General features: G+C 43.0%; 1 protein-coding gene across 1 annotated transcript in view; it reads left to right on the forward strand.

Annotated features, from left to right (window-relative positions):
- Positions 1-12,668, forward strand: part of LOC142750544 (matrix metalloproteinase-21-like) — a 31,633-nt gene extending 18,965 nt beyond the window's left edge. The window contains exons 7-9 of the mRNA XM_075859545.1: positions 7,945-8,202; positions 9,945-10,111; positions 11,690-12,668. Of these exons, the coding sequence (XP_075715660.1) occupies positions 7,945-8,202; positions 9,945-10,111; positions 11,690-11,977 (713 nt within the window). The 3' untranslated portion in view covers positions 11,978-12,668. The remainder of the gene's footprint in view (positions 1-7,944; positions 8,203-9,944; positions 10,112-11,689) is intronic.
- The last annotated feature ends 1,234 nt before the right edge of the window (positions 12,669-13,902 follow it).

Genomic DNA, 13,902 nt, shown 5'->3' on the forward strand with positions numbered 1-13,902 from the left:
TAGATAGCGCCGTACAGCCCCCTTCCTGTAGATAGCGCCGTACAGCCCCCTTCCTGTAGATAGCGCCGTACAGCCCCCTTCCTGTAGATAGCGCCGTACAGCCCCCTTCCTGTAGATAGCGCCGTACAGCCCCCTTCCTGTAGATAGCGCCGTACAGCCCCCTTCCTGTAGATAGCGCCGTACAGCCCCCTTCCTGTAGATAGCGCCGTACAGCCCCCTTCCTGTAGATAGCGCCGTACAGCCCCCTTCCTGTAGATAGCGCCGTACAGCCCCCTTCCTGTAGATAGCGCCGTACAGCCCCCTTCCTGTAGATAGCGCCGTACAGCGCCCTTCCTGTAGATAGCGCCGTACAGCGCCCTTCCTGTAGATAGCGCCGTACAGCGCCCTTCCTGTAGATAGCGCCGTACAGCGCCCTTCCTGCAGATAGCGCCGTACAGCCCCCCTCCCTGTAGATAGCGCCATACAGCCCCCCTCCCTGTAGATAGCGCCATACAGCCCCCTCCCTGTAGATAGCGCCATACAGCCCCCTCCCTGTAGATAGCGCCATACAGCCCCCTCCCTGTAGATAGCGCCATACAGCCCCCTCCCTGTAGATAGCGCCATACAGCCCCCTCCCTGTAGATAGCGCCATACAGCCCCCTCCCTGTAGATAGCGCCATACAGCCCCCTCCCTGTAGATAGCGCCATACAGCCCCCTCCCTGTAGATAGCGCCATACAGCCCCCTCCCTGTAGATAGCGCCATACAGCCCCCTCCCTGTAGATAGCGCCATACAGCCCCCTCCCTGTAGATAGCGCCATACAGCCCCCTCCCTGTAGATAGCGCCATACAGCCCCCTCCCTGTAGATAGCGCCATACAGCCCCCTCCCTGTAGATAGCGCCATACAGCCCCAACCCCACCCCAAAAAACCCCCCGAAAAAACAACCTGCCTGTAACCTAGTTAAAGAGGTTGTCCCACAAAACACATGTATCCCCTATCCACAGGATAGGGGATACATATGTGATCGCTGGGGGTCCCAGCGGTCGGACCCCCAGCGATAAGTAGAACGGGGCACCGAAAGTCCCCTAAAGTGCTCCATGAGAAGCATGGGACTTCCGGGGTCTGTGCCCGGCTTGTGTGTCTGGAAGCTCCATAGAATGAATGGCCGTTCACACGTACCCACAAGTGCTCCATTTATTTCTGTGGAGCTGACGGACACACAAGCCCAGAAGTCCCAGTGCTCCTCATTGAGCACTTCGGGGGACTTTCGGTCCCCCGTTCTCCTTATCGCTGGGGGTCCCAGCGGTCAGACCCCCAGCGATCACACATGTATCCCCTATCCTGTGGATAGGGGATACATGTGTTTTGTGGGACAACTTCTTTAATGGCAGGGTGGGGAGATACCTCCCTGCTCTGCCATAGCGTTCAACAGTATCTGCGTTCTAAGGACGCAGATACTATTGAATGTGGTGGTGCTACCGCTGTAGCAGCCAAAGTGGCTGCTAGCGGCAACACCGGGTCTTCTCATGCCTCAGGCCCCATAGCAGCCGCTATGGCTGCTACAGCGGTAGTTACGCCACTGCAGGCAAGGATAAAGACAAGCAATGACATGTACAGGCAATGATAAAGACAAGCAATGACATACAGGCAATGATAGAGGAAGGCAATGACATATACAGACAGTGAGAGAGACAAGCAATGACATATACATATAGTAGTAGAGACAAGCAGTGACATATACATATAGTGAAAAACCACAAAAAAGGCCATACTTACTAGGTAGGTGGGTGAAAACCCGTTCCCAGTAGGTCGCAGACAGGTCAAAAAATGCTCCAGAAGGAGTGTGCATTAAATAGTGATAGCCCCTCCCACTATTCTTGAGGGGAGTGGCGAACTAAGTGCTCAAAGGTGTGCGATAAATGAGTGTCAGTGTTAGTGTAGTGCTAGGGTGTGAATGGAAGGTAAAAAAGAAAAGTGTATGTATGAAAGTGTCAGAACTGTGTGATAATGTAATAAAAATAAATAATAAATAAATGTGATGAATAGGGGTCAGTGCTGTGAATAGTACATGGGGTGTCAGTACTATGTGTAATACGTGGAGGGATAATGTGCTGGTCGTCAGGCATAGCATATCTTGCCGAATAACAGCCTATTTGTAACGCCGCTACTGTTAGCTAAAGCGGGCTGCTCTGCATGCCAAACTAAACGCCAGCACATCATACCCTCCCAGCATATAAGACCTGGCTGTGTCCTGAAAAAAAGTAGTATACATAGTAAGAAATATCCATGAAACATGGGGTATTAGTTGTTATTTTGGCCAAAATACGCAAAGCTCGCAACCCAACGCCAAGGGTCCCCAGTGCCTTGCGAGTCCCTAACTAGAACTCACCCACCCACCTACCTAGTAAGTATGGCCTTTTTTGTGGTTTTGATGTTATCTATGTCCCATTTTTTCTGCTTATATACATAGAGTGATGGGGCCAAGCAGTGACATATACATATAGTAATAGAGACAAGCAGTGACATATACATATAGTAATAGAGACAAGCAGTGACATATACATATAGTAATAGAGACAAGCAGTGACATATACATATAGTAATAGAGACAAGCAGTGACATATACATATAGTAATAGAGACAAGCAGTGACATATACATATAGTAATAGAGACAAGCAGTGACATATACATATAGTAATAGAGACAAGCAGTGACATATACATATAGTAATAGAGACAAGCAGTGACATATACATATAGTAATAGAGACAAGCAGTGAAATATACATATAGTGATAGAGACAAGCAGTGACATATACATATAGTAATAGAGACAAGCAGTGACATATACATATAGTAATAGAGACAAGCAGTGACATATACATATAGTAATAGAGACAAGCAGTGACATATACATATAGTAATAGAGACAAGCAGTGACATATACATATAGTAATAGAGACAAGCAGTGACATATACATATAGTAATAGAGACAAGCAGTGACATATACATATAGTAATAGAGACAAGCAGTGACATATACATATAGTAATAGAGACAAGCAGTGACATATACATATAGTAATAGAGACAAGCAGTGAAATATACATATAGTGATAGAGACAAGCAGTGATATATACATATAGTAATAGAGACAAGCAGTGACATATACATATAGTAATAGAGACAAGCAGTGACATATACATATAGTGATAGAGACAAGCAGTGACATATACATATAGTAATAGAGACAAGCAGTGACATATACATATAGTAATAGAGACAAGCAGTGACATATACATATAGTGATAGAGACAAGCAGTGACATATACATATAGTAATAGAGACAAGCAGTGACATATACATATAGTAATAGAGACAAGCAGTGATATATACATATAGTAATAGAGACAAGCAGTGACATATACATATAGTAATAGAGACAAGCAGTGACATATACATATAGTAATAGAGACAAGCAGTGACATATACATATAGTAATAGAGACAAGCAGTGACATATACATGGAGTAATAGAGACAAACAGTGACACATATATATATACCGTGTTTCCCCGAAAGTAAGACAGTGTCTTACTTTCTTTTTATCCCCAAAAGCCCCACTATGTCTTACTTTCGGGGTATGTCTTACATTGGCAAAAAAATATTTTTTTTTTTTTTTATTTTTTTTTTCACAAACTTTATTTAACTGTTTTACATTTTTTTTTTTTAGTCCCACCAGGGGACTTCACTATGCGATGTGCCGATCGCATATATAATGCTTTGGTATACTTAGTATACCGAAGCATTATTGCCTGTCAGTGTAAAACTGACAGGCAACCTATTAGGTCATGCCTCCGGCATCGCCTAACAGGCAGATGCTGAAGGCAGACCTGGGGGTCTTTGTTAGACCCCCGGCTGTCATGGAAACCCGACGGCGACCCGCGATTTGTTTGCGGGGGCGCCGATCGGGTGACAGAGGGAGCTCCCCCCTCTGTCAAACACATTAAATGCCGCTGTCACTATTGACAGCGGCATTTAATGGGTTAAACTGCCGGAATCGGCGCGCGCTTCGATTCCGGCAGTTGCAGCAGGAGCCAGGCTGTGTATAACAGCCGTGCTCCTGCCGCTGATCGCGTGGGTACAGTCTCAGTACCCGCGCTATCACAGGACGGATATATCCGTCCTCCGGCGCGAACTAGCAGCTGCTGAGGACGGATATATCCGTCCTTCGGCGTTAAGTGGGAGTGGAAGTGGGCAGGAGGCGGCAATACCCCCGTGTTTCCCCGAAAGTAAGACATATGTCTTACTTTCGGGGTACGGCTTATATTAGCCGACCCCCCTGAAACCCCCGATACGTCTTACAATCGGGGGTGTCTTACTATCGGGGAAACACGGTATATATATATATATATATATATATATATATAGTGATAGAGACAAACAGTGACATATACATATAGTGATAGAGATAGGTGGTGATTTGCATCTACGGTGAAAAGTAATAAAGACAGGCAGTGGACGTATAGCCAAAGATAGCAAGGAGGAGATAAGTTCTCTTGCTCAATGTATACATTCAGAATATGCCACCCACCCTTGGCCCCTGAAGTTCAGAATCATAGCCATCAGATGGACAGTTATTTATTTAAGTCCCCCCTGACCTCAATTCCCGACCAACCCCTAGCATTCTTATATATACGGAGGTAGCAAGGAAGTTTGGATCCAGCGCTTCGGTAGGAGTAAAACGGAAAGATTTTCCAAGTTTAATTCAAGTCCATTAAAAGGTCCAATAGAGTATGGTCCTGGTGTGTAGGTGATGGGAAGATATGATCCTGTAAGCCTACGCGTTTCGGACGATAGCGACGTCCTTAGACTTGGCTGTATTGTGATTTGAAACTGGCGCCCTGGCAAATTTATACTATATCCGAGGTGACAGCTGAGTTCTGATTGCGTTCCACTGCTCAGCGCGTCACATGGAACGCAAGCCGGAAGTGGGATGGTGTTTAGCGTTATCTGCACCCGCTATCATATCTAGTAAGTACTCATCGTATGTGATACAGCATACACAGCAAGAATCTTGTTATCGATTATGTGGTGATATTATGAGTTTTGCCTTGCTGGGTGCAATACTGGATTATTGATGAGAGCTTGTAGTGTAGATCGTGATTGGTGGTCACATATGCGTTCCAAATCTTGTGACCATATGGAACGCAAAGTGCAAGACGAATCACGACGTGCAGATTGGATGAACATATGACATCCCGGTCAGGCCAGCATGATGGGTAAATACTAAATTTCTTAATGGTTATCAAGATTTATACAGAAGTGATACTGTATAGGAAAAGTCAGTGCTGGTATGGCTCGAGCTATAAACACGGCTGATAACCTCTTGAAAAAGGGAATTGTTGTAATGTAGGTGTAATGAGAAAAGGCCAGTAAATATATGTGGCGTATCTATAGTTCAATTGTCACTAGTTTACGTCATAGGATCACAAGTGCATAAGTGAGGAAAAGTGAGGTGAAGGCTAAAATCAATGATGTGGGGATGTAATGCATGTCATTCAGCATATGTTATGCATGCACCACGGGGGGTGGTTGATTAAAATTATTATGAGTGGATGGAGAAACTCTGGTTAGAACAAGATGTCAAATGTATTATTATGAATCGTGTAATACAGTTGTATTACACGATTCATAATAATACATTTGACATCTTGTTCTAACCAGAGTTACAACAATTACAACAATTCCCTTTTTCAAGAGGTTATCAGCCGTGTTTATAGCTCGAGCCATACCAGCACTGACTTTTCCTATACAGTATCACTTCTGTATAAATCTTGATAACCATTAAGAAATTTAGTATTTACCCATCATGCTGGCCTGACCGGGATGTCATATGTTCATCGAATCTGCACGTCGTGATTCGTCTTGCACTTTGCGTTCCATATGGTCACAAGATTTGGAACGCATATGTGACCACCAATCACGATCTACACTACAAGCTCTCATCAATAATCCAGTATTGCACCCAGCAAGGCAAAACTCATAATATCACCACATAATCGATAACAAGATTCTTGCTGTGTATGCTGTATCACATACGATGAGTACTTACTAGATATGATAGCGGGTGCAGATAACGCTAAACACCATCCCACTTCCGGCTTGCGTTCCATGTGACGCGCTGAGCAGTGGAACGCAATCAGAACTCAGCTGTCACCTCGGATATAGTATAAATTTGCCAGGGCGCCAGTTTCAAATCACAATACAGCCAAGTCTAAGGACGTCGCTATCGTCCGAAACGCGTAGGCTTACAGGATCATATCTTCCCATCACCTACACACCAGGACCATACTCTATTGGACCTTTTAATGGACTTGAATTAAACTTGGAAAATCTTTCCGTTTTACTCCTACCGAAGCGCTGGATCCAAACTTCCTTGCTACCTCCGTTTCTACATCGTGTGCCGACACGAATAGGATCCAGGCGCTGACAGTGACACCCACATAGTGTGTCAGGTGAGCTGGAGAATTCCTCCCCTTGTTTCCTATTCTTATATATACTATACAAACAAAAGTATGTGGACCCCCTCCTAAGTATTGAGTTCAGCCACATCCATTACAAACAGGTGTATAGAATCAAGCACGCAGCCATGTAATCTCCATAGACAAACATTAGTAGTAGTATGAGACGTACTGAAGAGCTCAGTGACTTTACACGTGGCACATCATAGGTCGTTTTTGACATTTCTGATCTGCTAGATCTGCTCCAGTCACCTGTAAGTGATATTACTTTGGAAGAATCTAGGAGTAACAACAGCTCAGCCACGAAGCAGTAGATCACGCAAACTGACAGTGCGGAGCCACCAAGTGCTGTAGTGTGTGGCGTGTAAAAATCGCCTATCCTGTGTTGTATCACTCACTATACTACAGATCCACACCGCCTCTGGAAGTGACGACAGCACAAGAACTGTGAGTCTAGAACGTCATGAAATGGTTTTCCATGGTTGCGGCACACAAGCCTAAGATCACCATGTCCAATGCCAAGTGTCTGCTGGAGTGGTGTAAAGCACGTCGTGACTGGACTCTGGAGCAGCGTGTTCTATGAAGTGATGAATCATGTCTCACTATCTGGCAGCCTGATGGAGGAATCTGGGTTTGTCCGATAACAGGAGCACGCTATAACACTGGAATTCATATTGACTACTGTACCATTTGGTGGAGAAGGGATAATGGTCAGGGAGTGTTTTTCAGGGTTAGGCCCATTATCTCTAGTGGAGGTAATGGTAATGCTGCAGCATGCCAAGACATTTTGGACAATTGCAGGAACAGTTTGGGGTTCGGCCCTTTTCTGTTTCAGCATGACTGTGCCCAAGTGCACACATCAAGCTTTATAAAGACATGGCTGGGTGAATTTGGTGTGGAAGAGCTTGACTGGCTGCACAGAGCCCTGACCTCTACCCTATCCAACACCTTTGGAATGAAGTAGAACGGAGATTGTGAGTTCGAACTTCTGCGCCAACATCCGTGTCTGACCTCACAAATGCTCTTCTGGTTGAATGGGCAAAAATTCCTGCAGACACCCTCCAAAATCTTGTAGAAAGTGGCTGTTGTAGCTGCAAACCCCAACTTCATATTAACCCCATGGTCTAACAAGCTCATATAAGTATGATGGCCAGGTGTCCACATACATTTGGCCATATATAAAATACATATTCCCCATTTCCCTTCATTCTTTCAACACATTTGCAGTTCACAATGAAGAGCCAGCTGGCCACCCTACCATGTATCTGTAGTAGGGTCCTTTAGTGGATCACTCATTGTACCCCCAACATCTTACTCTGCCTACCGCTCGGCCCGGTACTGAGATGATAGAGACAAAGTGACAAGCACAAAGATATAGGAAAGCAATTCCATATTGTATTTCACAATTACTGTGGTTTGCTGAGTGTCTAATATGTCTTTTCAGGGGTTTGTGAAGGTCCATTCGACGCCATCTTTGACTGGTTATGGACAAAGCGGAGTCCTCGGGGGACACAGAACTTGAGGTTTAACACATTCTTTCTCAGAAGACGATGGTCCTGGTTGTATGAAAACAAAAACAACAGAACACGTCCTCGAGACCCAAGGCTGATTTCCATTGAATGGAGGATCCCACTGCAAACCAAGCTGGACGCAGTTCTCCACATCTGGAGCTCAACTAAACAAGAAACGTATTTCTTTGCAGGTCAGCGTGGACGCTAAGCAATATTATAGAGAGTTAGTGCGTTATACAGTAGATATTTATCAATGCAACTGCAGCAGTTTTCCGGCTGGACGCCATATTTGAGCCCAGAACTCTCTTTTCTGACACTTGCGAAGTATCTATTAAAAATGGGGTGTGGCCATGTGTGGGGGTCCTATCTACTTTTTATTTAACTATTTTGGTTTCGTAAGAGAAATACAACCCCAACTTATCCCTCCTCAGCCGGTAGCCTGTAACAATCAATAGGAAATTAAAGGAAAGTACACTGTTATGGGGGAATTTGCAGCTTACCCTTGAAAACTTTAGGGCTAGTAATGAAGGGACCCTCTGTGATCAGTTTATTGCCAGGGGACGCCAGCACTAAAAAGGATCTGTCTTAACTGGACACCCCTATGAGAAACCTACAACACAAATTTCAACGCAAGACTAAATTTTTATCCAATCTAGTCAGAGCTTATTTCGAGCTAAACCTTTGGGGCCAAATTAAAAAGGATCCTTTATAGTAAGCACTTTATGGTTAATATCCAGAGACCAAGTTCCAGAGGTCCAAGCCAGAGATCCGCCATTCAAAATTTTTGGGCAACATATAGTAAAATGGTCATGGCTGAGCCGAGCGTGCTTGTGTATGGTGTATCCGGAATAGCTGTCAGTCGAACGATCCTTCGGCCAATAGCTATCTAAAGTGTATGGCCAGCTTTTGGTTATATTCACACATCGCGGTCAATTTGGGATTTTTGCCACCATTTTTAAAAAATTGTGGCAGAAAAACGCAAATTGACAGTGACGTGTGAACATAGCCTTACTCTATGGACAAACCTTGTACAATGAACTGCAGCTCATCTATAGGGTGTTGCCCATACATTTTGTCCATACAGTAAAAACATCTTTAATCAGTGTCCATCACAGACGTATTAATCATTTAGCATTTGGTAGAGCCCCTTTAAGGCTAAACCATACATTTGGTGGACACTGATTGCATTGTTTATGTGACAAAATGATCATCAGAGATGTAGCTACAGAGGGTGCAGAGGTAGAAGTCACCCCAGGCCCCTGGTACCTAAGGGGGGCCCAATTGCCCCTCTATCCTATCAGAAGACACCAGTATTATAAATGACACATGATAACTGGGGACCCCTATTCCAGATTTTACACTAGGGCCCAGGAGCTTGAACCTCTGATGATCATATTACCCCCTACCCAGGGCTTATTATATCTATTCTACATTTACTGACACTGGAGTACTTACTCGGATGCACCCCTGTTGGGAAATCCATTGATGCACATCTATTGATCAATGCAACTACAACACTACTGAGCAATAAAGTGGCATAAAACTTTAGGAAATCCTGCAAAAAGTGGTGGGGGTCATATAATGTTTGTGTGTAAAACTATTTTTCAAATGGAAATGGAATATTTGCATTGATAAATTATGGGGGGACGGGGACTGGCGTTTAGGATTAATGGTATTTTTGGTGGTGGTCTATGGCAGTAAAGGGGTTAAATGTTGTTTCATTTACTCCAAATAGCTCCAATTTCATCAAATATCTTCCTAGGGGTCATAGCTGGGCCCCTAGTTTGGCCTGGACCCTGAGGACAAACATACTTGTGCTGCAATATATTTTATTACAGAAAAAATGACTAGTTCTGGGGGTGGTCAGAGGATTGTAGTGGACATCACCTTTTGATACGGCTCTTCTAGATACTAAAAACTATTATTTTTGCAGGAGCTCATGTTTGGATTTATCACAAATCTGAGAGGATCTTTGGGGATTCTCAAGGGCTTAAAGTCCCTCAGCTTATCCATGAGAGGTTTCCTGGCATCACTGGACCTATAGATACAGCATTCTTCAATTATACTCAGAAGAGTATATATTTCTTTACTGGATTGATGGTAAGACCATGTGTGCCTATATTGTTAAAGGGGTAGTCCAGGATTAGAAAAAGATGGCTGCTTTCTTCCAAAACAGTGCCACAACAGTCCACAGGTTGTGTATGGTATCGCAGCTCAATCCTATTCACTTCAATGGAACAGAGCTGCAATACCTGACATAACCTATGGACAGGAGTGGCGCTGTTTCTGAAGGAAAGCAGCCTGAACCTCTTTAATAATAAAAGCCACTCAACTTTAGAGGAATTTAGTAGCATTAATAGTTGATATTGTCCAAGATAATGTCATGTATAACCTCCACTTTTAGGTATCTTCTGGCATATTATTGAGACATATCAAAATAGGGCATCAGTGGAGTTTGGGAATTAGGGCCCCCATTGATTACTAGACTAAAGGGGCCTAAAGTTCGGTGGACCTTTATCTTTTGGAGAATTTGATATCTCTGACTTATGTTGACTTGAGCACCATAGAGTTCCCATCGGCCCCTTTGTTCTATCAGTCAGATGGGGACCAAGCTCATTGGCCCTACCAATGCTACTGTATCGTTTGATACATGAGAAAAGACATATAAAAGCGGAGGTAAAGTTTAAGATGTCCTTAGACATTACATTAATTTCAAAAAGTTTTATGTTTTAAGCTCTTTGTCATGTCACTGTAATATGTATGCGCACCCCTGACAAGCCCTTACAATCTTTTTCCATCCTGAAATGGCTTTCTATTATTGTACGCAAAAGTAAATAGAAATAAAATGACTAAAAGAAAAATAAAACAAAGTAAAAAAAAATAAAATGACTAAAAGAAAATAAAACAAAGTAAAAAAATAAATCAAAATAAATTAATGAACAGAAACTAAAGACAAAACATAAATAAAAACGAAATAAAGTATATGTATATATATATATATATATATATATATATATATATATATATATATATATATATATATATATATATAAATAAAAGATAACAGGAATAACTATAATAAATATAATACTGATCGTGGTGCTGCAAAAGAGATGGAGCTTGGTCTGTTATCGCCCAATCAGCCCTGGGACTGCGATCGCCGCAGTTGACGCTGTTTTATATAGGCAGTGTGGGGCATAACAGAGCTGTCCATACCTTACGTATATCCTAACAGCGACTTATTCGGTTTCCGTAGCTCCCAACCCCCTCGTCAGACAGTGGCCGGGAGCATTGGAACCCGGACAAGGAGGGATTGGAGTCCCGTTCTATAGATAGGTGAAGATCCCAGAGATAGGACCCACATCTATCAGACATTTATGGCATACCCTGTGGATATGCCATGAATGTCCAAGATGGGAAAATCCCTTGAAGGTTATGCGTTTCTTATGTAGGATTAATAGTTGTCCGCTATTTTATAAGACATTACCAGCACTCATGACTTGTACATTCAATGATGAAGGATAGGAGGGTAATACATTTTACTGTAACATACTATATCAATATCTACCACTTTCTACCATGATCCCAGCATGTGATACATGGAGAAGGCAGCAACATTGCTTTCACTGACAGCTCTCCTCTCCAGGACCCTCACTGTCCTAATCTAATCTGACACAGGTCACCGTCTTTGATATCAAGACCCATCAGCCCTTAGGAGGATACCCGCGGAGGATTACTGAGATGTTCCCTCCCGTGCGGCCTCGTGATCATCCCATTGGGAACCTGGATGCAGCCTATTACTCCTATACACACCAGGCCTTGTTCTTTTTTAAGGGAGTCTATTTCTGGAAAGTGGTGGGATCCAAGGAGAGATCACAAAATCGCAGCCTACCCGTTAATGGTGTGTTACCCAGTAAGAGAGTCTCCGAGCAATGGTTTGATATTTGTGATGTAACCTCAGTCTGAATAGTAAGAGATAACACAGCATTAGTTATTACTTCATACACTAGGGTTGTGATGTAAGTGATCAAAAAGTCGTATGTAGCCCAAAACGGTTCAAATAGAAACTACAGCTCGTCTCACTAAAATAAACCCTCATACAGCTCAATCGACAAAAATTGTAAAAGTTATGATTCTCAGAATTTGGCGAAACATAACAAATTTTATTTTGAACAATTAGTTTTTTCCTTGTAAAAGTAGTAAAACATAAAAAAACTATATAAATTTGGCATCGACGTAATCGTATTGACCCGGCAGAATAAAGTTGACATGTAGTTTTTACCGCACGTGAAAATCAATTCCAAAAAAACCTTGGAGGAATCACTGTTTTTTCCCCATTCCACCCCATAAAGAATTTTTTTTCCAGTTCATTATATGGTACAATAAATGATGCCGTGAAAAACTACAACTCGTCCCGGACAAAACAAACCCTATATCAAAGGAAAAATAAAAGAGTTATGGCTTTGAAAGATGGGGAGGAAAATGCGAAAAATGGCTGCGTAGGGAAGGGGTTAATTAGAGAAATGTCTTAATTGGTTCTCTCTGCTCTGGAGATTATTGGATTATTGGATGCCATATTAAAGGAATTTCTCTTATTGTTCTATATCGTGTCAGGATCTTGACGTCAGGACTCAGTTCATGGGTTCCGTTGGACCTTTCCGTCAGGGGAACCCATGAACAGAATCCAAACTGAAACAAATAGAAACCAGAGGATTCCATTTGCATCACCATTGATTTCAATGGTGACGGATCCGGTGCAAATGGTTTCCGTTTGTCACCGTTGTGTAAGGGTTCCGTCGTTTGACTGAATCAATACTGTAGTCGACTGCGCTATTCATTCCGTCAAAATGACGGAACTCTTACACAATGATGACAAACAGAAACCATTTGCATCGGATCCGTCACCATTGAAATCAATGGTGATGCAATCGGAAACCTATGGTTTCTATTTGTTTCCGTTTAGATTCTGTTCATGGGTTCCCCTGACGGAAAGGTCAGACGAAACCGATGAACGGAAGCCCGACGCAGATGGGAACGAATCCTAGAAAGTTTTTTTTTCCAATTATTAAGTGAAAGATTTTATTATTTGTCTAAAACAGATAAAAATGTACGTTATCCCTATATATTGTTTTCTAATAAATATTAACGTTAATATGTGTCTTGCGTTTTCATTACCCCCAAAACACAATTTTCCTGCTATAATAACCCTGAATAAAGGGGTTTTCTATGACAGACATCGATGGCATATTCATTGGATCCCGAGAATGGGGGTGTAACTGGAGGTGAGGGGGTACCTGCCCCGTTCACTCTCCATTATGCTGAATGAGAGATAGGAAAGCAGTGAGTGAATATTCATAATGTCCATATCCACCAATTCACCACAAAGGAGAGGGATCCCTAATAGGAATAATCCTTATTTAGACGTCAAACAAAGTATTACCGGCATTACATCTTCTACTAAAAAGTATGGGTTCATCATACCCGTTAATCCCAGATTGCACTATATGGCCCTCCGAAACAGAGCCCCTGTGACTCTTGGCTTTATCTTTATGGACCCTGATCCTCACACCTACTGTATGTGATCTTGCTGGACGTCCATGGCCATTAATATAGAGTTGTGCCCCTTTTGCTGCTATAGCATCCTCCACTCTTCTGGGAAGGCTTTCTACAAGATTTTGGAGCGTGTCTGTGGGAATTTGTATTCAGCCATAAGATCATAGATTTCACTTGATGGGGCGTATCAATATAGAGGCCCGTGCCAAGCACCCTGATCAGACTCCCCCTCCCTGCCCTTTTCCATCGGACAATTATAAAAAATAAAATAAAAAAGACGCCCACTTCTCTGTTTCTCTTCTTCCCCCACAGTATACCGCAGCTTATATACAGTGCTG

This window comes from Rhinoderma darwinii, chromosome 3, assembly GCF_050947455.1.
Source record: "Rhinoderma darwinii isolate aRhiDar2 chromosome 3, aRhiDar2.hap1, whole genome shotgun sequence".
NCBI classification, from domain to species: Eukaryota; Metazoa; Chordata; class Amphibia; order Anura; family Rhinodermatidae; genus Rhinoderma; species Rhinoderma darwinii.